Source organism: Heliangelus exortis, chromosome 10, assembly GCF_036169615.1.
Source record: "Heliangelus exortis chromosome 10, bHelExo1.hap1, whole genome shotgun sequence".
In the NCBI taxonomy this organism is placed as follows: Eukaryota; Metazoa; Chordata; class Aves; order Apodiformes; family Trochilidae; genus Heliangelus; species Heliangelus exortis.
Genome location: NC_092431.1, coordinates 21,485,079 through 21,512,139, shown reverse-complemented (window position 1 = coordinate 21,512,139; position 27,061 = coordinate 21,485,079). Strand labels below are relative to the sequence as shown.

General features: G+C 42.5%; 1 protein-coding gene across 1 annotated transcript in view; it reads left to right on the top strand.

Annotated features, from left to right (window-relative positions):
- The window catches only part of FAT4 (FAT atypical cadherin 4), a 108,716-nt gene that overhangs the window by 25,210 nt on the left and 56,445 nt on the right, over positions 1 to 27,061 (top strand). Inside the window, exon 2 of the mRNA XM_071753875.1 lies at positions 25,473 to 25,604. Within this exon, the coding sequence (XP_071609976.1) occupies positions 25,473 to 25,604 (132 nt within the window). The remainder of the gene's footprint in view (positions 1 to 25,472; positions 25,605 to 27,061) is intronic.

Here is a 27,061-nt window from a genome sequence, read left to right as displayed (position 1 = left end):
CTAAAGTGCTTAATGGATCACTTAATAATGAAGAATGGCCTCAAAGTCACATTTCTAAATGTGATGGCTGTAACTAACATGCTGTATTTTACAAAGCAGGGCTTGGCAGGGGTGCAGCCTGGCTGGGCTTTGCTGGGTGGCAATGGGGGACTCTTCCTTCTTATGGGGTGGTGGTGAAATGATTTGAATGCTGGAAGAAAATCAGGAATCAGGTGTGGGTGCACTGGAAGCTCAGGGCAACCCTGTGGGCACTGCAGCAGTGGGACTGAGACGTGGATTCTGGAGCAAATGACTCCAACCTGCCCAAGATGAATCTTTCTGGGTATCTCTCAGTGTTCTGCCTGAAGGGCTGGGAGCATCTCCCAGGGCATCGTCCTCAGCACCTCCCAGACCAAGCACTGCCCTCAGATTAGTCTGAGAGTGCCCTAATCCATCAGTCCTGGGAAGCACTTCCAGCTGTAATTGGTCTGAGCTGTAATCTTCTCACCTTGCCCAGCAGATGATCCATTTTTAGCTGACCTGTGGGACACCAGCCTGTCTGTCACTGCTGTCAGGTCAGAGGTGCCTCCTGCTTGTGGCATTTCCATAGCTGCCAGCTCAGTGCCCCTGGGAACAAGGGACAAGAACTGACTGAAAAGGGAACATCAGGAGAAGATGGTATTTAAGTGTTTAGAGAAAGCTATGTGGTATTGCTACTCATGCAAGAAAAAAAAAATCCAGTTTCATTGAATTTAGAGCTAGTGTATGAAGATATCGGATCATGGTACTGTATGTTGTAGATTAAAAAAGTGTAATGTAGCCACGTTGCATTAAATACAATGATACCTGTGAAGAACTTGCTGATTGACAGTTGCCTACAGAAATTTTAATTCCAAAGCTGGAATTTACTGGAGGCCCCGTGCACACTGCTGGGTGACCGTGGTTCAGCATGGACCAGAGAATTTCTGTTCTAGCTGTAAAAGCAACCTGGTAATTCTGCAGTGGTGCTCTCATTGCCTCCTGTTCCTTTTCAAGTCTAAAAAGAATCTGTCAGGCTTGCACATCATTCCATGGCTGGTTGCAGAGCTTGCCTATAAGCCACACATGCATTTATATCGCAGGAAATGTGGTTTTTTTTTTTAAACAGACAAGGGGAAAACTAACAAACAATGGCTTGCTCCAGTTATCCTGGCAGAGAGGCTGAGTTTGCTGTGTAAATCATCTCGTGTGGAGGCCCAGGTTATTGTGTCAGAAGTGCTGTGTGTTTTGGAGAGGAACGTGCTTTGGGAATGACTGCTTTCCTTTTGAGTCAAAACAGCTCTGAAGTCTTGCCCAGCACAATCCTCAGGTCTTGTCATTCCTGCAAAGGTAAATGCCCCTAAAATTGGCATGGATGAGCAAGTGAGAGGCAGGCTGCCTTGTCCAAGAGCTGCCTGCTCCACAGCTGCATCCTGCGACTGACGTGGTCCCGTCCGGAGAGAAGCAGCCCTGCAAAGTGCATCATCTGCTGCTGCCTGCCTGCCCCAGGGCTCACACACTCTGCCTGCTCAGGCTGCACCCCCTGTCTTGATAAAAGGCCTCCCAGCCACTGTGTCCATCTTTGAGTTGTTTAAAGGATGAAGGCAGGTTCTGTGTTGATGCTCCCGTGGGCACACGTGGTGGTCATTCTGTGCCCTCTCCTCCCCCGTGCAGCAGTGCACATCCATAACTCACATCCCTGATGGATGCTTTATCCAGCAGCCTCTGGAAATACCAATTGCTGGATTGTTTGGCTTCACTTGAGAGAATAACAGCCAAGGCTTGTGTGTATTTAGTGTTCAGCAATGCCCCAGCTTTAGGGGGTGGGATGCTGGTAGTTGGGTGATTTGGTGTAATGTGATTTCAGGTCGTGCTTGCCTTTAGATCAGGGCTTGCTTTCTCTGCATGGTTCACAGCTCCATCTTTGCAGTGGATCAGCTCATCCTGTTGCAAGCCCAGAGGCAGGAGATGCCCTCACCCTCCCTGCCCATGGAAGCTTGCAGCATCTCCAGGGTGCTGTCCCATCTGGGAGCGTGGTGCCTGCACTGAGGGATAGAGAGGAGCAACCCACACCACAGGGTTTGGAAAATCCCACCCAGGAGTTCCCATAATTCAAGGAGCTCTTGTTGATCCTGAGGGCAGGAGCCTTTCTGAACAAGCTGGTGGGGTAATCCAACCCTCAAGCTCTACTCAGTGTGGGTTTGGTCTCTGTGATGTGATGGGTGCTTCCTTAAATTACATGTAACTAGGGCATTAAGATAACTTTCTTTTCTTTTTTTTTTTTTCCTTCCATGTAAATGAAGGTGTTTCCTGAGAGAGTGCCAAAAAAAATCCTGTTTGTTTGATAGGAAGTGTTTGTGATGATAGAGAAGCTACAGCTTTAAGCATTCGATGCTCAACAAAACCAGGTTGCTCTGGAGATTTCTGACTAGCAAAAACTGGTGAGCCACACAGTTGCCTTCATTGATGGCAAATGAAGAAAAATGCCCAAAATGAATAACTGGAAGACTTTTTTGGCAGAGATCTTTCTTGAGCTCTGTTCTTCCAGCTAATGATTTGCCTGTAGTCAGGGATATTGGTCAACTGCTCCCAGGTGGCAACATCCTGAGAGCTGAAGCTGGAGGAGAGTTTTTTCCATAGATTGTATCTGAGGCAGCATTGCAGTGTATCCGTGGTGTTCAAGGCAGCCAGGAGGTAATTTGTCCAGAGGAAAAATGTGCAGTGTAACTGAGACAGAGATGGAGGGAAAAGCTTGTTTGACAAATGACTTTTCATCCTCTGTCTCGCAGGTTAAAAGTACGAACAGAATAATTCACCAAGTAGGGACTAAAAAGATCTTTTATAGCCATTTATATTGCAGAAAAACACATGTGATCATACATTCTTCTTACTCATTTGTGTCAGGCCTGAGCAGCACTGCAGCACTCCTGTCATTCTTCTTTCCAGTAACAAAATGAAACCTTTAAACCCTTCCCCCAGCCAATGTTATCCCTCACATGGCGACACTCAAAAACCCATTGACAAGCTGCAAATGATGTGTGAAGCAAACTCCAGGATTAGGTTTATAACCTTTCCCCAGGGGGAAAGAATTTGGAGGCAGGAATGAACTGGGGATAGTAAAACAATAGGGCACAATTTAGGTGGATCAGGAAAACTCATATTCATATTTAGCTAAATGAAAAATACCATCTCCTTGTGGTTTATGGGGTGTTCTGGGGGCTTTCTGCACAGGTACATTATTATTATATCAGGACATTATTTTATAGCTCCATTCCCAGGTTTTACTGCTCTCGCTAATGAGAAACTACATCTCTCTCTTTCCAGCTTTGCAGCTGGGATTTGAAACCATGATAAATAAAATATAAATGGCAGAAGACGGAGGGCTTCTGTCCCGTGGATATGTTTGCATCTTGGGTTTCATAACACGTGTACATTCCTCCTGGGGGGTTGTCATTTACTACCAAGTTTGTTGTCAGATGGGTGTGAAATAGGCTTTGGGGGCCTTTAGCCACTGTTAAATTGCAGATGTTAATGAAGTGATGGAGCTGGGGACCTCCTTCCCTGTGGTAATCAAAGGAACAGCTAGTTCCTTCATGTATCTGTAAGATTATTTCCTTTCATCTGCCAGTATTACTTTCTTTTGAAGTAATTTAATCTTTGCTCCGTAGAAATGGAGAAAAGTTATTATAAGCAGCTCAGTGGGCAAAAGGGAGTCTTGAGACCCAGCATTCACAAGAAGAGCTCTGACCACAGGATTTAACCCTTGGCACCTGGCACTCACTGACGTGGCTTTGAGGTGGTTGTCCCTGCTGTCAGCTGGATGTCAGGCTGAGATGTGCCCAGACAGAAATGTGGCTCTACTGGGAAGAGATACCTGAGGAGAACCACTCTATAAAGCAGTTTAAGGTTTGCTGGGTCTGCCACTTCCTTAAAAAAAAAAAAAAAAAAAAAAAAAAGCCAAACCAAAAATCAGGTTGCTTAGAACCCTGTCCAGTCTGACCTTGAATGTTTCCAGGAATGTTTCTGTGGGCAACCTGTTCCAGTGTTGAGTGTCCTCATTGTAAAAAATTTCTTTCTAATAGCCAGTCTGAATCTCCTCTCCTCTAGTTAAAGCCATAAGCCCTTGGCCTGGTGGAAAAGCCCTGCTAAAAAGTTTGTCCCTATGTTTCTTATGAGCCCCCTTAAAGTAGTGAAAGGCAAACCAAGGTCTGGCCAGAGCTGGCTCCCCAGAGCCACCAGTTTATTTAGAGAAATCTTTTAATTGTCAGTCTGGAAGTCTCTGATGGCTCCCCAGCCCTCATCCCTGCACACAGGTTACTCAGCAGAGTTTGGCACTTGGGCTGCTGGTTTGGTTTTCCTTCCTGACAGCATGATTATCCAAATGAAATGTCATGATGTCTTGCTAATGACTGCCAAGAATTCAGAGAACTCCTGTGTAAAGCTGAGCCCCATCAGCAGGACAGCACAACAGGACAAATCCCTCTTGCCAAGTTGAGATGTAAGCTTGGAATCAGAAGTTAGGGCCCATGGTGTTACTCTGTCTAATGCTACCTTATCACCAATATGAGAAATTACTGTCCTCTTCATGGTCAGCTCATTGATAGTCTCTCTTTTGGCTTTGTTTTTCAGTTTTTAAAGAAAAATGCCACTTGTTTTTCTCTTTGGGTCACTGCGTGCTTGTGGTGCTCCAACTCCTTCTGCGTGAGTTACTTTTTTTTAAGGAGGGACCATAGATCAGAGAGGCCTGATATGTACTTTTACAGGAATTCGAGACAGAAAACTATTTGGCAAGGGTTTTTTTGTTAGATATGCTTTGGATATGTGCTACTTCAAAAGTAAGTAAGAAGAAATAACTTTGGGAGCATTTAAAAAAAAAAAAAAAAAAAAAAAGTTGTAGTAATAACCAGTCTCTGATTTATAGGAATTGAGGTTATTGGTATCATCCCTCTATTTAATAGCAAAGTGTGGAGTTCAGGCTTGTTTCTATCCCTTCCTGTGAATCTCAGCACTCACAGCCTGCATTGTGGGCTTTCTTCTCAGTGCACATCAGGAGTGATGGAAAGAGTCAACAATCAATCTATTATGGTAGTATAAGGAATGATGGAAAATATGCAAACACAGACATCTACCATTCCCCCAAATGCAGAGGAGTCCCCTGTAGCTATAATGCTTCCCAGAAGTTAAGGACTTGGTCCCTATGTAGCCCAGCCATGCCCTTGGAGCATGATTTGCTGAGGACTGCAGGAGGAAGGATGGGGGTCCTGCTGCCCCTGGCCTCTGGAGTGTTCTTCCCTCCCTTCTTTTCTCCTCACCTCTGAGAAACCTGGGACTGAGTGTCTGTGACCAACAGCATGAGGTCTCAGGATGATGTCTCACAATCTTTCCCTTAGCTGGGCTTGTGTAAACAGTTTTACTTGCTGCTCTTCAGAGGAGGGAACTTACTCTGCTATCAGGAGTGTTACATCCTGAGAAGAAGCTGAGCCATTGCAGAGCCTGACATGTTTTTCCTCCAAAAAGAATAGAAATACCACAGGTTCTGATTCCTGAAATACTCCTTACAACAGTCAAGATATACATGTGCAATCTTTGGACACATTGTATTTGAAAATAGAATAATAGAATGGTTTAGGTTTCAAAGGACCTTAAAGATCCCTGCCATGGGCAGGGACCCCTCCCACAGCCCAGGGTGCTCCAAGCCCCATCCAACCTGGCCTTGGACACTTCCAGGGAGGGGCTTGGCAGAGAAGCTCATGCTGAATGTCTGGGCTTCTTGTTTTCAAACAGGCTTTGTTTTCCCTTGCTTTGTTGTGTTTTTTTTTCTTTTTCCTTTGTAGTCCTGTTTTATAGTAGCGATACAAGAGCAGATTGCTGTTCTCCATCAGAAGAGCAGAGAAGAGCCTCGTGCAGATCTTTGGAGGTTATCTCAGATGGTTTTCAGATGATCATAGAAGGGGACTGTGCCAAAAAGTTGAATCATTGATCCAGTGTCATACAAGTGGCTTGAGTTTTCCAGAATGTTTTTGTGTCCCACGTAATGCCCACATCTTGAATTCTGAGCTCTGAAATGTTTCCTCAGTGATCCTGCGGTGCTTTGATGAGAAAAAGCCTCTTTGAATTACAGGGATTGGTTAGCTGTCTTTTAGAAAAATAAATTCCAACTGGTCTTTTGTTCACCACAGAATGATAGGTTACTGTGGCATAAAATAGAAGTTCACTTAGACTGCACATTTTTGTTCTGAAATCGGCAGGAGGAGGAAGTGCTGATATGGGTGTATACATGGGAGGAAGATTTATCAGAGGAGCATGCATTTCACACACCCTCTCTTTTTTAAAGTTATGGTCAGTAAATTATAGTCTTCCTTCCCTTGTTTTTGAATGCCAAGTAGATTTCTAACAAAATTATTTATATGCCCATCCCTTTCAAAAATGTAAAGCATCACCAGGTCAGTGCAAGGCCTCAGTGTCCAGTGTAAAGTGGGAGATTGGGAAAATTCAGACACAACCTCCAGCCTTTCCTGCCAGCACAGTTTCTTTCCCAGAAGGCAAGATGGACAATTATTTTATTATCAATAGTTTCTGAATCAGTTTCTTGCTGCCTATTTTAATGTCTATCAATTGCAAGACGTGCCTTGCTGTTGGCTGGCTTAAATCTGCTGTAATTTTGAGCATCTTGATGGCCTTTTTGCTGTTTGTGTGTTGAATTAAGGCTGCTGGTGACAGTGGCAGCAGGACTGGGTGTGTAGGAGTGAGGACAGTGATGGAAGGGGAGTGGGCACTGTGGCACTGGCTGGTACCCTCTGCCTCACATCACACACAGGTCTGCTCCTGCTTTCTCCAGCATAACAGCACCTCACGAGTTAGGAGGTACTAAAAAAAAACCCCAAAACAAGGAAACAGAAAAAGGAAAGTTAACCCACCTGTAATCATAAAGCACTAGATACTGTGGGAAGCATTTTCCCCAGATTAAGCAAAAATATAGGTGTAAAACGTCTGCACTTTGTTGTTAGACCTACCAGACATGTTCTATTTATATTGGTGAACTTGCTGAGACAGTCAGGATGTAAGTTTCAAAGCAAATGAATGTGCATGTGTGCTAGCATAGCCTTCCTCCTTCAGAGACATTCTTCCTGTTTCCTTTTCAGAGTTTCTCCTAAAATTAGTTTTGTTCTGGCAGTAAACACAACTCAAGACCTTATATAAAATATTATGAGTACGGGGGAAAAATGTTCCTGGTTTTAATATTCTTGCTGTGGGTCTGGGTGATGCTGGTAGTGATGAATTAGTACTACTTACCCTTTGACTTGGTATTGTTTTAAGCTTAACCATAAATGACCAAACCACCTTCTGAGGGGTTTTGTGACTGAGCTGAATGATCGATAACTCTGCAGAAATGTTTATTCAGATTTTGTTACCTATCTTTACATTCTAATGGGCAGCTACACTAAGTTTGATGGTTACCATTTGTCTAAAGGCTTAACACCCCTTCTCTCCTCCCTTCTGCCCCCAAGCTGTGGTGGCCCTGCAGAGAAGGCATCCTTGCCAAGGAGAGGGAGCCTCCTGAGACCACCCCCACATTACCAATTGCTCTCAGACCACCACCAGCAGTGGAGTTTTCAAACACAGGTGCCTGGGGTGTCCTCCCCCCAGCTCTGTGTCCCCTTTGGTGGGGGGGACACCTCAAGCCCTGGTGCATGGCACAGCAGGGCCAGAAGGACTTCTGGGGTCCCAAGCAACTCGGAATTCCCCTGGGATCCATCATCCTGGAATCCACTTTGCTTCAGTTCCCTCACGTCTGCATATTTCGCTGCTGTTATAAAATCGTCTCCTCTTCAAAAAAAAAAGAAAATAGTTGAGAAATTGGTGAACTAGAACCAAGGAACCCGAGGGAAAGGCAGGGGTCTGTAGGTTCCATCAGGCTGGGTTTTGCTGTACTGCAGCGAGAGCAGCAGAGGGAGCACAAGTTAACACATCATCCCATCACCCAGGGCTGGACCTCTCACTGATGCCATTGTGCTTGATGGATGAGGATCAGGAATGAATAAAACCCAACCCAGCCCAGTGAGTTTGACAGAGGATAGGAGGATAATGTCCTCTGTATGAAGTATGGAGAGGTAGCAAATGCCGATGTATCCTGGTACAGCTTCTGGTTTGAATTTTTGGTTGTGTTCTCCGTGCAGCTCCAGGCTGTCTGGTGTCAGAGTGGTTTGGTGCCAGGGGCAGCTGAGGGAAGATGGATGCTGTGTGGTGTCAGGGGGCTGTGGTGCTGCTTCCTCCTGCTATGCTCCTAACGGACCTGAAGCAGCAGATAAATAATTGTAGGTATTGAAAGGGAAAATGCTGATGGCAAAGAACTGGCCAAGTTATCTTTGGCAGGTGAGATCAGAGCCCTGCGTTGATCAGTGTGCACCAGCCTGACCTGACCTCCAGGCAGTATTTATAAAGCAGAACTTCATTTCCTTTGACTTTAAAATCATGTAAAAAAAAATAATATTTTCCCTGAAGTCCATTGTGTCCTTTCAGACCTGGGCACTGTGGGCTCTCCTCATTGCTGCAGCCCTTGCCACCCCACCAGGCAGGCACAGGGGCTTTTGGAGGGGCTTGCTGTCACCAACAGAGTCAGATTGTGTCACTGTCATCTTAACCCTTAGGCTCACAATTTTGTCAGCTGTTTTTCCCATTATCAAAACTTTGGACAGGACCGAATTTCCCCCTGCCAGTCCCCAAAGCAAAGTCACAAATAGGGTCAAAGAGGAGGTACACATATAAACAAATAAATAAATATATATCTATTTCCCCTCAAGGACTTTTAGTAAACAAAATGCAAGCTTTAAGTTTTTCCTTCAGATTAGAGCTTGCCAATAGCAAATCTTTGCTTTGTTGAGTTATTCAGCAGAAGGAAAGGTTACTGAAACATGCATAGATGGATGGCTGGAGACCCAGTGTGATTACTTTGAAAAGCCCTGGCAGCTCTGGGGGCACGAACAATTTTCAACCTCAGAGAATAGAAAAGAGTAGAAATTTATTTGTGTGGAAAAAAAAAATGGCTGTTGGACTTTCACAATTTCACCCTTTCCATCCTGCTGTTTTATTCAGTGCTCTACTTTGTTTCTGAGGCTGTGGCTGCCTGTGTATGGCAGAGGGAGGCAGGGAGTGCCAAGAAATAAAAGGTTATCTGAGCAGGTCAGGAGCCAGCTCATTGTTTTCCAGGGACCCTTGTTCAGCACTCAACACTCAGAGACACCCTGCAGAAGTTGGATGCACAGATGGCAGCATTTATTATTCATTACCTATAAAAATAATTGCCAGCTCCACAGATTTTTAATGTAATTTCTTGATAGCTGCTTTAAGATACCTTCTGGAAGTGGCTATTTATCCTCCTGACTATTGATCTTCATGTTTTGGGGAGGCTTCCCCTGTCTGTCTTGTTCTCCCTTGAATCTCCACAATCATCAGCTGGACTCCAAGCTTGTAAGTTGCTCTTCCCAAACCTCTGTAGAGTTTTTTTGTGCATCAGATCACTGGTCTGCTGCCACCTTTTTCAAAATTACTCCCTTTTCTTACCAGAAATAGGGAACAAGTGATCCCAAGACACAAGTCATCCCTGTGACCAGTGATGGATAGAAAGGTGGCTTTATCCTGTGTTGGTACTTTAACCCTCTAATACTCCTAAATGCAGCAGTTCTAAGGAAAACCTCCAGATGCTGATATTGGGAGGTAGATTATTTTTTTTCTTCCTGCTTTATAGTGGTGCTGGCTATATTTATGCCATAAATATGAATATCATTTATCACATACCTTGGTTCAGCTTCAGTCAGCTGTTTTTTATTGAAGAGCTGATCTTTTTTCACTTGCAGGAGAGCTCAGAAGTGAAAGAAGTAGCACCCAAAGTGCAAAATGCAGAGCCTAGTATCCTCTGTAAACTCTGTTTTAACTTCTAACCTTTCCTGCTTGTTTAATATAAAAGTTGGAGATGGATCTGTGGCACTTCTTGTGAGAGTGAGCTACAAAGGCAGCTCACTACATGTGTGCCTCTCCCTTCCCAGTATCCTGTAAGGGGAGAGATAAATGCACATTTGCAACAGAAAACCAAAATAATTGTAATTTGTGACTTAGTTGGGGTTTTTTTTGAGGTAGACAGTAAAAAAAAAAGTAATGTATGAGAACATCTGCCTGGGCAGCTGTAAAGAAAATTCAGAGCTTTGAGACTGGATTTACTCAGTCATTTTTGCAATTGAAAGACCTCTCTGCAAATAAGGAGGCAAAGCCAACTGTGTTTGTCAGCTCTACTTTCTTTCCATTCTTCTTTTTCTCCTCTGAGGAGCAGGGTTTGACCTCCAGAGCTCTGCTTGCTGCTGGTGTTCAGTGCTGTCCCTCTGGTGCTGTTCCATGGTGGTGGTGGTGATGGATTTGTCTTTTGTCAGGTTCTGGAGGCAGTCAGCTATCTTGTCAGCTCCTTGTTTCACAGGGAACAGCAAAAAAGTGAACAGTTACATACCTGGTAGATCCTTTCTAAAAACTTCCTTACGTCTAGAGAGCAGTTTGCTTTTTCCTAATCCAGCATTCAGTTAGTAAATTCTTTCAAGGCATTGATCCTGTTTCTGAAATATTTTTCCTGGGCCTTGAGGGCCATCCAGACAACTGCAGGACTGAGCAGTCCATTGCAGGGGTACCTGCAGCAGCACACGTCAGCTTAAAGGAAAAAAATATGGTGTAAGGAGCCAGCAACAACTCTTGTCTCCAGGAGATATGGAAGGAGGAGGTTCTCTACACAATTGATAGATCCACAGTGTGGGCCTGATTGCCAGAGCCCATTGTGCACTCCAGCACTTGGTGTGGGCTCAAGGGGATGTTGGACAATACATGGAAACCACATCTTAGCTGAGAATCCTTGAACTGAAGGTGGCTTGAAGCTGAGGAAGTTTGGGGGAATTGTACATGTCCCTGGGCTTTTTTAATTTCATGGGCTTAGACTTGATTTTTCAGCCCTAAGTGGGATGGTGAGGGTAGGGAACAGGACAGGGACAAAATCCCAGCAATAAACGACATTTTATGTAAGAAAATTTTTCTGTACATGCTTTTCATGAATCCCACATTTCACAAATAAGTACTGAAGCTGGGCTGTTGCAGGGCTGTGGAGGTGAACCTTTGGTGTGACCCAGGTGTGATCATCCCTGAGCTGGTAGGTACCAGGACAGGCAGCTCAAAGGCAGGAAGGCAGTGGCAGAGGCACAACCTGACCAGAGTTTCCTTCTCTGCAGTCCCATCTCTTTATTGGACAACAAAAATAGCTATTTTTGGCGTGCTGCATCAGGAGAGGGATTGCTTTGTCACTTGGAGAGCTTTTTAATAATGAAGTTAGAAATGCCTCGTAAGGCATGTCCAGGGAATTTAAAAAATACTTTAAAAATACTTTTAAAAATACTTTTTAGTGTACATTTCATAGAGTGGTTAAAAAGTGCCTCTCTTGGATACCACAGGTACAGTTGATCCTCTCTTTGGGCATGGGGATGAACCAACTACTTGATTTCCAGCTTTTTCCAGCCTGGTTTTATTGTGTTTGTAATGCAGGACAGGAGAACTTGGCATTGTTTTTAGGACTGTTAATCCTAGCAGGGTTGAATAACTCAGACGTACCCAAATTTTAGGCCAAGCTGAAATAGAGTATGATTAACAAATAGCAATCCAAGCTGCAGTGCCCCAAAACAGGAACAAATGTATTCTGAGCTGGAAAACAAATTAAGGGATTTTCAAATGAACTGCTATCAATGGGAGGAATTTTTGTATGATAGCTTACCTTTACTAACTAATATCTTAACTTACTAATATCTGTTAGTCCTATGAACACACTAGGTAGGTTTAAACAACAACAACAAAAAAGGTACATGATTTACTATTTTTTTTCCCCTTTTTTTTCTCTTTCCCAGTGGACTGGACAAGAAGCAATGGCTTGCTTCCAGCCATGGATCTTTCTCTAGCACATACCTGCCCCAGATATTCTGGTGGCCTGTTAAGGCAGATGCTTTCTCTGCAGCCCAGGGCATTGCATTCTTCTGGCAGGGACAAGGAGTCCAAAACCAATTCTGAGCTGAGATTTCACATTTGCTTCTTATCCCCTGTTGCTGCCTTGATGTGCATCCCTTTTTTTCAGTTATGAGGATGTGTTTCACAGGGTCAGGAAGGGCAGTGGTTTTTCGGCCCCCGTGTTCATTTTGAATCTTTTTCAGTTGTAATTCTGTTAATAATGAAAGCTTCATGCAGGAAAGTATTTTGGTTTTCATTTAGAATTCTTCAGCTGCTGCACAGTGTGTATAGAGAAAGGGTTTTGCCCTGGGCAGCACTGTGTGGGGCTAAGACAGAAAGGCATCATTGCAAAAATGTGGAGAGAAAGCAGTTAAGTTTTTGTCTCTGCTTTTCTCTGAGCATCTTCTTGAATGTAAAAGACACCAGGGGTTGCTAAAATATTCATATACTGACACCACTCCACGGAGGAGGAGATGTTACCCGAGGAGGTCAGAATAGGGATAAATAAATAATGCACATTTGGAAGGCATTACTGTTAAGTCAAGGCTGAGTGAGCCACAGGTTTTATTCGGCTAAAGTCAAGTTTCTCAAAGTCTGTGAAGTCTGAGGTGGGAGATCTCTGACCTTTTGTGGTCAGGGTTTGGTTAATATTCTATAAGGGCGTTATCCCAACATGAAGATTATAACTTTAACTCCATAGTGTCAATATTTGCTTTTAAAAAATGTGTTTTGAAAATCCATGCAGGTATGGATAGATGCCTTAGGTAAAGACAGCAAATAGCTTTCAACCCCCAAAGAAAGGAAAACCAAAGCTGAGATAGTATTTAATTATTCTTTTTTAATTGTATTTTAGCCTCTGTTTCTTTGATGAGAAATGGAAGAGGGCCTCTTCCATCATGTACTCTGTTACTTAAAATAGCTTTAGCTATTTCAATTTTGGGTAAAGCAGTAAGTTGGAATTTTTGCATTTTTGTGATTGTTTTGTTGTGGTTACAACTGAAGCTTGAAATCCTAATGTCCTTTACATATGGTGTGCCAAAATAGATGAATACTGTTCTACTGATGATAATCTGTCTACCAGGGACAGATTTCATTAGGGAAGTGATGGGGGTAATTAGCATGAAGGACAGACTTACAGAAATGGGAGACATTTGTCACAAAGAACCCTATAAAAATATTTCCTTCTGTAAACACAGCTGCTGTATGAAATGTTATTTTAAAATATATTGTGTCATATAAATGTCTAATTGACAGCTGAGATATTGCAGAATGTAATCTGTGTGTATAGGTCGGGAAAAGAAAGTGATAATTCAATGACAAGATGTTTTTTGACACAGTAGTAACAATTTCAAACTTTATGTATGCTTCTTGTTTACAGATTTAGGTAATGTGTACCTTTTTTTACAGGACATTTTTTCTTCCCATAACAGTGGTTTCAGCATAATCAAGAGCCTGTTAAGAACACTACACTGGGGTATTTTTTTCCCTGACTTCTTATGGGCAGGCCTGGCATAAAAGCCTTCAGCTGGCAGTGTGTAGGTGGCAGCATTTACCTACTGCACTTTCCTCTGAGATCATTTCAAGTGGTGGGGATGATCAGTTCTCAGTGCTGGAATAAATCATCTTTCAAAAAACCAACAAGGATAAACACTAATTTTGTTGCAATGACCAAGATAAAAGGGGTAGGTGAGCAGGAAAAGATGCACATGCACTGCCTGTGGGCTCTTTATGTCTGCTGGAAAAGCAGCAATGCTACTGAGGAGATGGCTTTTCCTGCAGGGGAAAAAGGAAAAGCACTGTCTGCTCTTAGGGTCTGAGTGTTTGCAGTAAAAAAGGGCAGTGCTTGTGGGTCCTGATGAGGGGACCCTCTCAGCCAGCATCCCTGCAGCAGTGTTCTGCCTTCCCCAGAACCACCAGCACAGTTGCCTGGGGGGTTTCACTGCAAAAATTCCTCTGCCACTGTTCTCCAAATAGTTTTCACCTATTTGAGGTTTGACTTCTTCTTCTTATGAAATGGTTTGTTTCTTGTTACTCAAGTTTAACTTGAATAACAAATGTGAGTAATACAGAAATTCTTAGCGATCTCTCTGTTGGATTTTTCTTATTTATTTAGAAGCACTTTAAGTAATTGTGTGCAGAAGGATTAGACTCCCCTCAAAAAAAAAAAAAATCTTGCTATGAAATCCAGGTTTTGGGCAAGTAAAATGCAGTTTTTAGAAAGTAAACACCATATGGCACAGAAACTGAGTGACTGGCAAGCACGGTGCAAGGCAGTCTTCATTGTGCAGCACTGGGAATACTTTAAAGGAAAACTTTCAAATTGCATTGCTGATTGCTTTTGACCTAGTTTATTCTTCGACTCTGACTCACTTATAATCTGTTAATCTGTTATTATTATTATTATTATTATTATTATTCCCATCACCTTTACACTATGCAGGCCATTGCAGGCAGCTCACTGTCAGCATCACCTCGTGTGCTTCTGAGCATGCAAGGAGCTGGTGCAGGTGCCATGCTGGGAAAAATGCTCTCCTCAGCCTTTACACTGCTTAGGTTAAATGATTAAGCTGTGTTCAGTGTGTGCCACAAGGATCACAAATCAGTATTCTACTTTCTTCTGTAAACTCATCCTAGGAGTATGCAGCACGGAGTGCTTCTGCCTCAAGGAGTCTGCAGGATGAATAAAATCATCAGAGCAGTGTCACTGGGGAAAGCTGAGAGGAAGTACCCAAGACTGAAAAAACCAATAAAATAATAATCTACAAATTATTATTGTTGACTCATATTTCTGGCTATTTTATTCAATACAAAATGAGAACAAAAACAATACCTGGAAACTCCATGGTGTCCAAAAATATGGGGAACCTCACTGTACAGGGTTTTGGGTATTCTAAGATTTTTATAAGAGTCCATGACTTTGCAAGTTCTGTTGCCATAAGGGTTGGCAGTGAAGCATAGTAAAGTAATAAAAGGGCAAGGCATGGAGCCAAATACTTCTGTTTGTAGTTGTGGTGGTGATGTGCAGAGCAGCAGGAAGAGCAAATCGAAGGCAGATGGGTTTTGGATGAAGTCTTGACCTTTGTTGGTGATAGTGCTAAGGTGGTGTTGACACTGAAATACCCCTGAATAAAAGCTTGTGCTGTGTGATATTTGAGAGGGATACAGTCAAGGATCCTGCATGCCATGGGTGGTGCCAGGCTCCAGTTGGAAGCTTCCTTTTGGTTGCCATTCCCCACTCTCAGGTTGGTCCTACCAGCTCATGGGCAGAACTGTTCACTGAACAAGTTCCTGAACTGCTCTGATATCACTGGAGAAAGGACTGGATGGAACCTTCCAGGCTGGAGGCAGGACCTAGTGTGCCCTTGCTGTTGTGGCAGTGGCTTCTCCTGCTCCTTTCCAGGCTTTTCCATCACTTCTGCTCCTTTCCAGCACTGCAGCATTTCCTCCTGATGCTGACCCGAGCTGACTTTGCTGCTGGTTAAATCCTCTGATTTCTAGACACACAGACCACTTTGTTCTCTCTCTTCATGCTTTAAAGCTGTTTCCATATCAGTTCTTCCAGTTGCCTTTTTCTAGGGCGTAGCTCAGCAGTTGTTGGGTCACATTTTTAAGATGTGCACTGATAAATTGTTAGGAATTAAATTTACTTCTTTTTTTTTAATTTGTTTTTAAACAGCACCCTGTAAGTACAGGTGTATTTTCCAATAGGGTCTGCTAAGAGGGTCTGGTTTTAAGGCTGTACCTGGTAGCAAATGCATTGACAGCTTGGTCTTTGCTCTTGAGCATCAGCTCTGTAACAGTTACAGAGGTTACACTTGTTAAGGCTTCCCTGGCCCTATGTCAAACAAGACACACAACATTTGTTGCTGTGGTGCTTAAAGTTGTACAAATATTTTTTTTTATGCCCACAGGAAAAAAAACCAAACAACAATTCAATTGAAATACTTAGTCACCTTTTCTTAGTCATAGTTCAGAGAAACAAGATGGTATCAAAGCCATTGTACAGTTACACAATTTGAAAGGGGCATGTGGAAAGAGTAAAATAAATCTTTTTAGTTGGCCTTATTTTAGTACATGGTTGCTGTTTTCTGTTTTGTAGCAGATGACTAACAGAATGGACCACTTTCTGGCAAAGTTAGTGAAGTCAATAGGGTTTACACAGGCAGGAATTTAAAAGTAATTTAATTATGCTTTCAATACTAGGAAATAAGCTCGAGTTTGGAAGAAAAAAATTAAAGTGCTGCTCTGTTTCTGTGTAGTCAAATTATATTATTTATCAAACTGGTTATCACATTTGTGGTGTTAATAGAGTAACTCTTAAGATGCACACATAAATGTACAAAAAAATAAGTGGAGCGGAGATGTCCTTGTACATAAATTAGCAAATTTTATAAGCTACTATGATATAAAGTAAGTGTGGGACAGAAAGGTTAATTAGGAAGTACCAGTGAGGTCAGTGACTGTACAGTATAAAAATCAGTGCAGAATCTGAAATGCTTCCTGTGATGATTTTCTTAGTTCAGCTTTGTTATGTAGTTGTGTGTTAAGTTAAAGAGCTGCAAATACTAAAAATCATGGTTTGTACACACTTCCTAAATCTGCAAATTATGAAATTATTACTATTTAGTAAGCCTAAGAACTAAGTTGTAAAGGTCATCAAGCTCTTACTGGAATACAGAAGATAAATATGATTTTGGAGCTACTTCCAAATTCTCAATACACTTCCATGCAAAGGAACTCATGATAATCTGTGACACGAGCTGCTTGCTGATGCTGATCTGACATCCAGGGTGTTTTACCAGGGGCTGCTAGAGATGCAGGAAAACACTTTAGTCTAACATTAAGGGAACAAGGATGTCTTCATATGTGTCAAACTGCTTCAGGTAATTACCTGTCAGTTTTAGAAAACTGATTGATTGAGGATTCCTATTTGCATTTCTTCTGTTCATTAAGTACATGCTCATCAGCCTCAAACAGAGAAATGGGCAGAAGCTGTGGCAGCAGGGATGGATTTACCAGAGGTGCCAACAGGGCTTCCAAGGCCCTGGTGTGTAGGTTCTGTCTCCTGGGTTGTGGGGATGTCCAGGATGCCCGAGACCCCAAAACTCTGCCCAGTTGGGCACCTCCGTGGGGTGAGGTGCTCACCTCTGCTTGGTTGTGTCCATGCTGTGCCATGGGGTGGGCTTGCAGAGCCCCTTTGCAGAGCTTTGTAAGTTTGTTGGGTTTTTTTCTCTGCAAGACTTTTTTTATTTTTCATTTTCTTGTTTTTCTCTAAGGGCTACGGTGGGCAAAGTTTCAAAGCTGACATAGAGTGTAATTATCCCAGGCTTCAATTGTGGCTTTGCTGCTGCTCTAGATGAAAGGTACTGCTGTCCAAAGCCTGCAGATCCTGGGGGAAATGAAAGGAGTTGGCTTTGCCTTGTTCCCTGAAGCTCTGTGTCATACCTAGTGTGCCAGACATCTGGGGGCAAGATGCAGTTGGAAGTGCAGAAACTGCAGTGCAGGAGGGGCAGGAGCACATGTTGGCCAGCCTTGCTTCCAACAGGCAGTGCCAGCATCCAGTGAGAGGTTTCCCTGCCCAACTGGATCATCTTGAAGGTCCCTTCCAACACAAACCATCCTGTGGCTCTATGATTCTAAGAGCATCAAAGGATGCTCTTGACCTCTCCAATGATATCCAGGGTTGTTACTGCAATTTTCTTACTGGGAGTCAATATATGACTTTCTTTGCTTTAATATTATTTTTTTTTTGCTTACCCTCTGTTTCTGTTCTCCTACGCTTTATTATAATATAATTTCATGGCAAACTATTCCATTTCCATCCTTAAAATACTTCTTTCTCAATTGTTTACAGAACTATCAAAAAGCTTCAATTTTGCTAATACAGTGAATCCTCTAATCTGTTCCACATGAATAGTGGGCCAGTTTGCACATCCAGTGCACAGAACTACTTGATTCAGTTAAAACCAGTAAGACTGATGCTGATGCAGTTCAACCTACAAGATCACACAGAAAAATGTTTCTTAAAAATCACAAGCCACAGCACGAGCACCTTATTGAAGACATGAGATGCTTTATCAACTCTGGGGAATGGAGCAGCAAAGCAAAGGATGAATGCCAAGCAACTGAGCTTTGGTTCCATCTCCCAGAGAATTAATTGTATCTTTTAGTTGTGTATTCAAGGGTGCTTAAACCCTTTGAAGAACTTCTGAATCTTTTATGGTTACATTTGAACAATCATTCTGATATTTTTTTTCTTCCTGTGTGTATTCTCCTCAAAAGGAAACCAGTGATTCTCAGCATTGTTGGATTTTTTTCTTTACATTTTAAAAAAATCCCAAGGCTTGTACTAAATGACCAGTGGTGGTGAACTTTGAAAGGATCAAAGGTTTGGCATGACCAGGATAACAACTGAAAAGCCTCAACTGCTATAATGGAAGGGACAGATGAGTTGCTTTAGTCAGGACATCAGACAGGGACCTGAGCAAGAAAAGTCACTTTGGTTTCACTTGTGCTAGAAATACCATGAGAACTGTTCTCTTGTGGTATTCCTGCCTCCTGCCACACTAAAATTAAGATATGCAGAAATGCCAGCATATTTATTTTATTTCTTTTCCCTTTAAAGTTTACTAAGTTTATCTAAAAACTCACAGTTAGTTTTGACTTGATTGAAGGGAGGCTTTGGCTTGGTCATTCTGCATCTGAAGTGGCCCAGCTGGCCTCTGAACATCTGTGTTTGTACTGTAATTCCCAGCTCCTGGTGATATTTCTGACTGGGTAATCAAGGCTTTCTTAGGACTCTCCACAAGAAACCCACGTTTTCCTCATGTCCTTTGGGAGCAGGTGGTGTCAGCCATGGAGTGCCCCATCAGGAGAGCTGCAGTGTTCTCTCTGTCATGTGGCTTGAATGTCACACCTGGAAGTTTAATTAGGTGATTTGTTTAATTTAAAGGTGTGACATTCCCATCCTTGAACTGCTACTTCTTACTTTTTCCATCTCTATGCATTTTTTTTTCCTGGCATAGATAGAAATGTTCTTCCCAATTCAATCCATTTCTGATTACGTGGCAGCAGACCTCATTTAATTAAACACAAAGTTATAAACCAAATGGTTCCCAAGTGTATAACGTCGTGTGTATTTAACACAGACACACACAAAAAAAGGAAAAACCCAAACCAAAAAGAAAAGCCTGACCAGCAAGTGTTTGCCAGGTGTTTGCAGGTATCTGGAGCAGGTTTTATAACCAAGCAATGAAGCTGTGCTCCTGCTTCTGCTTCCAAGGGCTGGGCCAGGGGCATCAGCTCAGAACAGCTCTGCCACATCCCTCTGCCTGCTCTGAGCAGAGGGACAGACACAGCAACCTCAGCTTTGCTCTGAGCACCTGCACACACACACATCAGATGCACTTAGAGCAGCTCCTGGGCCTTGCTGCCAGCCCAGCTCCACTGGGCTGCTATTTCTGGGCAGACGTGGGGAAGGTCCTAGTGTATTGGGGTGCCCTGTTGAAGCAGAGTTCAAAATAACTTATTCCAACACTCAAGCTCTTGTTTTAGACTGCGTGAATATTAACTGAGCTACACGTGTTACTCGTTTACCAGTACTGACAAAATAACCTGTGTTTCATTATGGGTTTGGTGGTGAAGAGGGGAAAAAAACCCACAGGACTGCCTGAGGCATTTCTTATCATTTTTATTCCTTGTACCACTTTGTTAAGCTTGCATTGATTGTGCAGTCGGATTTTATTGGGTTTCCACATACACGAGGATGTATTTTTTGATGTGTATTTTGAAAATCAGTGTTGTTACTTTCTGAATTAAGCAGGGTTTGAGTGGTGCATTCCTTAACCCAGTCTGAATTCCCTCTGTTGTGTGTGAGACCGGGCCTCCTTTGAGAGAGCAGTAAATGATGTAGCACTTCAACAATTAAAAATATGGGTTTCACAAAGAGCAGGAATGGCAATGTGCCTTTAGAAAAACCTTTTTTTTTTTTTTTTTTCCCTGTTTGGCTTTGCCAGCAATGGAGTCAGACCCCAAAGCCCCACTCGTCCTTACTGCACCCCATCCTTAATGAGCCTTTTCAGGTGTTTCAGGGCTGGAAGTCAAGGTCCCAATGTCCTGTCCTGGCTACTGGCCTTCTGCTGGCTGGGGAGAAGTTGGGTTTGCTAGAGGAATGCTGCCAGGGCCTGTAATGCACCTGAGCAACGAGGGATTGGAATCTGCAGCTGTTTGCTTTGCTTGCCCTTTCTCAAGAGTCCAGCCCTTCCTTTCCCTGTCCCTTGGGGTGTGTGACACACACCTCTGTGACAAACCTTTGCTTGGCTGGACCTGAGAGGATTCCTTTGGTTGCAGTGAGTGAGCCTGGAGAGCCCAGAGAGCATCTTTGCTCCTGGTGAGTGGTGGGGCTGAGCACCAGGGCTCAGCACCTGTGTCCTCAGGGGCCACCTCAGGATGGTCCTGGGGTCCCTGTGGGGTTGGTGCTGTGCATGCAAGGAGGAACTGCTGCAAGCAGCACCTCCTGGAGTTCATTTCTGCTTGGTGTTAATTCCTCTCTTCCCATCAGCATGAGGAGGGACACGATCCATCAGCCACTTGTGTTTGCCCTCGGGCTGGTAATTCCCTTTGGGTGACTTCTGCCTGGGTGCTGCTGGGCCCCTGGGTAACTCATTCTGCATCTCTGCTAAAAGGGGTGTTTGCACCCCTTTTTTTGAGAGACTTATTTCTTTTCAGCAGCATCAGCATCAGCTGGGCTTTGCTGGAAGCAGCTACAGCAGGTAACTCCAGGTTTCCAGACACTGCCTTATTGTCTGCACAGGCTGGGTGCAGAGCCCTTGCATACCTACTTAGAATCAAGGTTAAATTACCCAGCTTTTTTGGCATTTTTATGTAAAATGTTCTTTATTATGGTCTTTGCATAGCTAAAGCATGACTCACTTGCAAGCCATAATAGATTTTGGCCACGCTGCATGATGAAGTGTTCTGGATGCAGTGAAACATTTAATCAAGACTCCAGGCAGTGCAACTCCCAGTGGCCACCTTAACCCCCCCCAAAAAAAACCCCTCCAAAAACCAACAAACAAAACCAAAAAACCCAAAAACTTGGGGGAAAGGGAAAGAAGAAACAAATCAAGGCACATTTTCCTTGCAGCACTAAAATGAGTGTTAAAAACAACACAAGGAACTGACATCCTTTTGGTTTGAACTGATGATGTGAGCAGATTTACACCTGATTTAGACTAGATACAGGGAAGAAATTTTTTACAATGAGAGTGGTGAAACACTGGAAGAGGTTTCCCAGAAAGATGGCAGAAGCTCCATCCCTGGAAACATTTCAGGTCAGGCTGGATGGGGCTCTGAGCAGCCTGATCCAGTGGAGGATGGCACTGCTTCCTGCAGGGGGTTGGACTAGATGGCCTTTAAATGTCCTTTCCAACATAAACTATTCTATGATTATTTTTTTTTTGGTAGTGTCAGTTAAATCACTGAGGTTTGGAAAGCACTCTGATCCCCCAGCATTTTTAGAAAATATCAATGTAAAAGTGAGTTGGTTGCAAAACAGCAGATCACCATATTAAACTGCTTTACAGCACAATTTTAACTCCAGGGAAGTTATGTGGTGTTAAAATACTTGAATTAGAGCCCACAAAATAAAATTACCTGGGAAATTCCACTGTTACTTATAAATCTTATGAATTGTGTTTCCCTGCCTGTTTGTTTAATAGTGAAAATGAAATGTTGAAAAAATGCCCTGAGCCCTAATTTTCCAAGTGGTTTCAAGACTGGTGATCAGTAGTAATTCCTCTTGCTGTAATTCCTACCCTAGATGGGCTCAGTCTGGTGCCTTTTGCTGGCTCAGTGTTTCCTGCCCTGGGGTGACAGGAGCAGGCAGTTTATTGCCCAAGCACTTGTCACCATCACCAAAAACTGGGGGCTTTGCCTGGAAGGTACCAGGGCTCTGGGTTATATTCACTGCACTGGTTTTTTTCAGAGGTGTTACCCCACATCTCAAATACCAAATGGCTGCTGCTGCCCCTAGACATTCAAACTTGAAAACTTGATTTCTTTTTTCCTTTCTTCCCCCCCAAACAGTGCCTTTTCCCAGTTTTTTCGTGTGGGTTTTTTTGTTTGTTCATGGGTTTTTTGGTTGTTTATTTTTTTGTTAGTTTTTTGGCTGAGTTTTTTTTTCTCCTTTTCTCCCCAGATGCAATCTTCCCACAGTTAATAGTGGGTTCCTTAACAACTTTGTATTTTTATTTAACAGTTTTGCTGGGCTGCAGCACAGTAGAATAATGTGATTTTTATTGTACGAGGATTCACTGCAATTGTTTCCCTCCTGGAGAATGGAATATTCAGATACCTCATTCAATCTTTGTTGAAGCAGAAGCTGTTGTCTTGTCCCAAGACATTTTCTTTTAAAATGGGTTTTTTGTCTTGCCATGGAAACTGTAAATATTCATGGTCTGTAGTTCAGGTTTTCCACCTTCCTGAACTGTACTATTATTGACCATTCAAGTAATTTTAAAACATATTTATTTTTCACCCCTATGCTTACTGTTTCCCAGTCATTTAGCTAGAGCAAGGTGGGAAAGCAGTTCAGGATGGCCTGGGAGGGGTTTTTCATTGTTGAAGCATTATTTTAGAGATTTTTTAGGGCATCAATATTGTTTTATATATATTTTTTATATATAGTTTTTAAAGAGAAGGACTTTTCTCCAGTCTGGAAATGCATTTTTCTTGCTTGTACTCTGATAACCTTTCTGCTCAGTTCAGTTTGGAGGAAGCACACATGCACTGGTCCTGCAAACACTTAGTGTAATAACCAGAACTCCACTGCTCTGAGTAGCCAGTAGGATTGCTCACTCCAATAAAAAAGGAATCTGTGCATCTGTGTGTGTTTCACAGGCTCAGCAAAGCAGGATTTGCTGGAGGAACAAAAAGGCCCAAGTGATGGAGGCAGGAGAAGATTTACTGGTACTGGCCAGATTCCTCAGTTAGTTACAGGGATGTGAGGAATTACCAGTTGAGTTTTTTCTCTTTTCTCATCACGAATGAGATTATTTAGAATATTTACTGAGGGATGGGGAATGCAATCCTTCTGTTAAAATTGGTAACACACCACCAGAGTCTTCAGCAGAGAAGAGCGAGCGCCTTGATTTGTTGGTTTTTGTTTTTTTTTTTTATGTGAAGGCTTGATTTGGTTTTGTTTTTTTTTTATGTGAAGGCTCATGGAAGGGCTTAAGCATAAGCAAAAATCTTCAGGGCAATGTGTGGCAGTGCTGCCTGTGGATCATTAGATGGCATCTCCTGGGAGCATCCTGGCTGGGAGCAGAGGGGAGAAGAATGACTCAACAACAGATAAAATGAAAGAAAAGCTGTTGCCTTTCCCCTCTGTTTGATCTTTAATCAAAAAGCTGTAGTGTTTGAAGAAGAACTGAACGTGTGAGACATCTGGGAGTTCCTTTCTTCTTAGATCCTGTTCTATCTCTAGATCTCTGATGGAGCATGAGCATGGAAGCAGGGACTGCTCCGTGTCTTAGGGCACTCCTGGGGGAACTTGCTGCTGCCACATGAGCTCATTCAAGTTTCCTGTGGCATCTTTTTCCCCCTCGTTTCCATTTGATAAACGGGAAAACTTTAGAAAAGAGGTCTGTCTATAAGCCTTTCTCACCTTGAAATAAAAGAAAAATAAATGTTGCTAAATGTAATAAAACAGAGGTATAGGTTCTGGCCAGATGAGCCATTGGCTTGTAGAAGAAGGTGTTAGGATAAGATAGAAATAATATGTTCCATTTCAGTGCAATGTTTTATTTTAAATACCTTTGTAGCTCATAAATCCTGTGAATTTGGTGACAAATAATTTCTTGTTACAGAACAAAACTCCTGTTAAGCTTTTCATGTTGAGCATGGAGCTTGTCTAGCCTGTTCAGTAATAATTGCCTGGGGTACTGGTATTATTTAAGTGGATTGCTTCTTTCCTCTAAAAAAGTGAAACTTTGTTTTCACAAATGTTTTTTCATTCATTTTTCAATTCAGCAAAAGATTTTGGATAAGCTCCTAAACAGAAGACTTGGACATTTATTTCACTACAAACTGGGTCAGGATGTACACTTTCTTCAAGGAGGCCTTTAGCATAAGAACTTAATGGGCTCTTTTGTTTTGAGGAAAAGGTGAAGGTTTTTCTCAAGTCTTTCTCAGCTATGTATTACACACCAAATCTGTTCCATCGTGAGGTCCAGCACTGGTGGAAATGTCAGGCTTTCTGAAAGAGTTGCCTTTGGGAGGACAGAAAGATGGAACATCCTTTGGGAGGGGGTATCAGGAAGCCCATGACCCTGGGACACAGCAAGGGGAGCCCAGGGGACACCCAGATCTGTCACCAAAGGGCTGCTTGGCCACAGGTGGCCTGTGTGAAAACACAACAACAACAACAAAAAATATTATGGCAGGTGACTAGAAATGGTAGAAATCAAAGAATTCTATCTGCCTTTCTCTGTTCCTTGCTGAGCCATAGTGACAGATAGCTTTCAGCTCCTCTGTTTTCTCTTAGCGAGTCTTCAGACTTTGGTGGCTGGCTAATATTTTGGTCCAAAACAAGTAATTTTTTTTTTTTTTTGTAATAAATATAAACCAGCAGTATCCTCTCTCCTTTTTTTTTTTAATATTCTTTCTTTCTTTTTTTTTTTTAATATTGCATTTAATATCCATACCTGCAAAAAGGGAGAAGGGAGCTCTGCTGCTTTTTGAATTACCATCAGCAGAGCACCAACCCTGCTTATGAAAAACTAGGAGTGAAGAACATACAACAGTGTTTCAGGAATTATCATTGCTACTTGGAGAAGCATACCAATAGCATTGGTGAAAAGACCATTTATTTAGGTGTAGGAGAGTAGCTGCTAGTGGGACAGTACCATTTGTCTTTGTAATCAGAGGAGAGCTTTGAGAGAGAGAAAACCAGATTTTTTTTTTAAAAAGCAACGTAGAGCACAAGGGTGTTTTTTCCTCCCTCAGAACACAGTTGCCAATATATAAACATTTCAGAGAGAATTTTACACCACCTCATCTTTATGTCAGGCAAAATTTAATGCTTGAATGATCTCCTGCTCCAGGACTTGGCAGCTGTCCTCCAGGGACTGACTTTGAGGATTACAGTGACAGTCCATCAGTGGATCTTTTCCAATATAAACTAGACCAGGACCATTTAAAATCAGTTGCTATCAACAAGTCAAATTTACTTTATTTATGTTAGAGGCTTTCCTATGAGTATTTTATAACAACGTGAAATTTTAATATCCAGAGGGGCTTTTCTTGTTGCTGGTGTGATTTGGGAATGCTCTAATTCATGTGATTAAGAACAGTTTACCTGATTTCTTTCAAAACCATGTGATTTGTAACGTTCAGGTCCAATCAGTGTCTAATTCTCAGTGCTCACAAAGTTTTCCTGATTCCTGCTTTTACAGGTGGAAATAACACTTCAGGATATCAATGACAACCCACCAGTGTTCCCCACTGATATGCTTGATCTGACTGTAGAAGAGAATATGGGAGATGGATCCAAAATACTGCAGCTGACAGCTATGGATGCAGATGAGGTAGCAGCATGGTTTTATATTTGAATATCTGTACTAGAAATGTTCTTCTGACAATAATTGCTTTTACCCATTCCCTTTGTGGGAGTCATGGTGGTCGTGTTTTAATCTGCACTTGGCCTGTTCACAAAGCTGTGTTCTGGAGTCACACAGGGGCAAACACACCTGAGCAAGTGAGACAAATACTCTGGTTACTTGGAGCTGCTCACTGGTTTGTATATATTGAGTTAATGTTTCCCTTTAATGGCAAAAAAAAAAAAAAAAGCCTCTACATTTTGGTTTTAGGTTGTCTTCTTATCAGTCTCCTCATACACCATACTCAAGGATCTGACAAAAGTGTTTGACTGCCCAGTTTGTGGTAAAGATTTATTGACCTTCAATTTAAGGCCACAGCTTGAGATCTAAACTACCTTTGAAGCAGAGATGCAGAGATATTGTAGTTCAGCCCCATTTCAAGGTGTGCAATAAAACTGAAACAAGAAAACTTTTGATAATGCCTGCTTGCCCTGTGGCTGGAACTATTTTTATCAATATTATCCTTTCCTAAAGAAGATTGTATTTCACCAAAAAGAAAGGGCAAAGGAATAATGTTGAAATGTGTGCTCCTTTCATGAACTGGCTTGCAAAATCATTTTGTCCACTTAGAGTCATTGCTGTGAGGATGCTGCAGCCAAGCAGCTACTGAGGAACCAGCAAAAGCTTTTGAGCAACTGATGTTAAACAGTGGGCCAGTCAGCCCAGTGAGGGGTATTGCAGTCTTGTATGCATCAGGCAAATACAGCCACATATAATTTGATTTATTCATTTCTGTTGGAAAGTCAGTTATAAGAATGTTAACATACTGTTTCGTTCACTTGAACTGATTCTTTCTGCTGAGGAGAGGCTTAAAAAAGCAAGATAAGCATGCAAAGAAGTTTGTGTTGTTATTAAAATATAGCATTACACTTGTTAACAATGACCAATTCTTGCTTTCAAATAATAAGGTAACTCAACCCCCTCAAGAGAATTCAATTTTTGACCTTTTTTGTGTTAGCTTGGTCAGTTGTGCTGTGATTGTTAATTGACGTACTTAATCTTACTGCTGCAGAGGGGACCACTTGGAACACCCTCAGGAATGGTACAAATGTGTCTATGAACTTTAGGTTCTTTTTATTTTCTGGTAGGAGTCTGACAGACAAAAACTAGGACTTTGGAAAGGTTCATACCTGTAGCAAAAAACTGTAGCTGTTTATCTTCAGAGTAGAAGAAATAAGCAAGCACAGCTCTCCTGAGTTTCTCCAGGAGCTGCAGCTCTTGCCACCTCTGCTGGCTGGTGGAGCTGCCACCTGGGTCCTCCCTCCTGCTCCTCTTCCCTCCATCCCATGCAGAGGCTGAGCTGATCCTACTAGCAGGGATTTAATTTAACCTTTAAACACAAAGCAGGAAGAATAAGGACTGATCCCTGTTGAGAGGGAAGATGT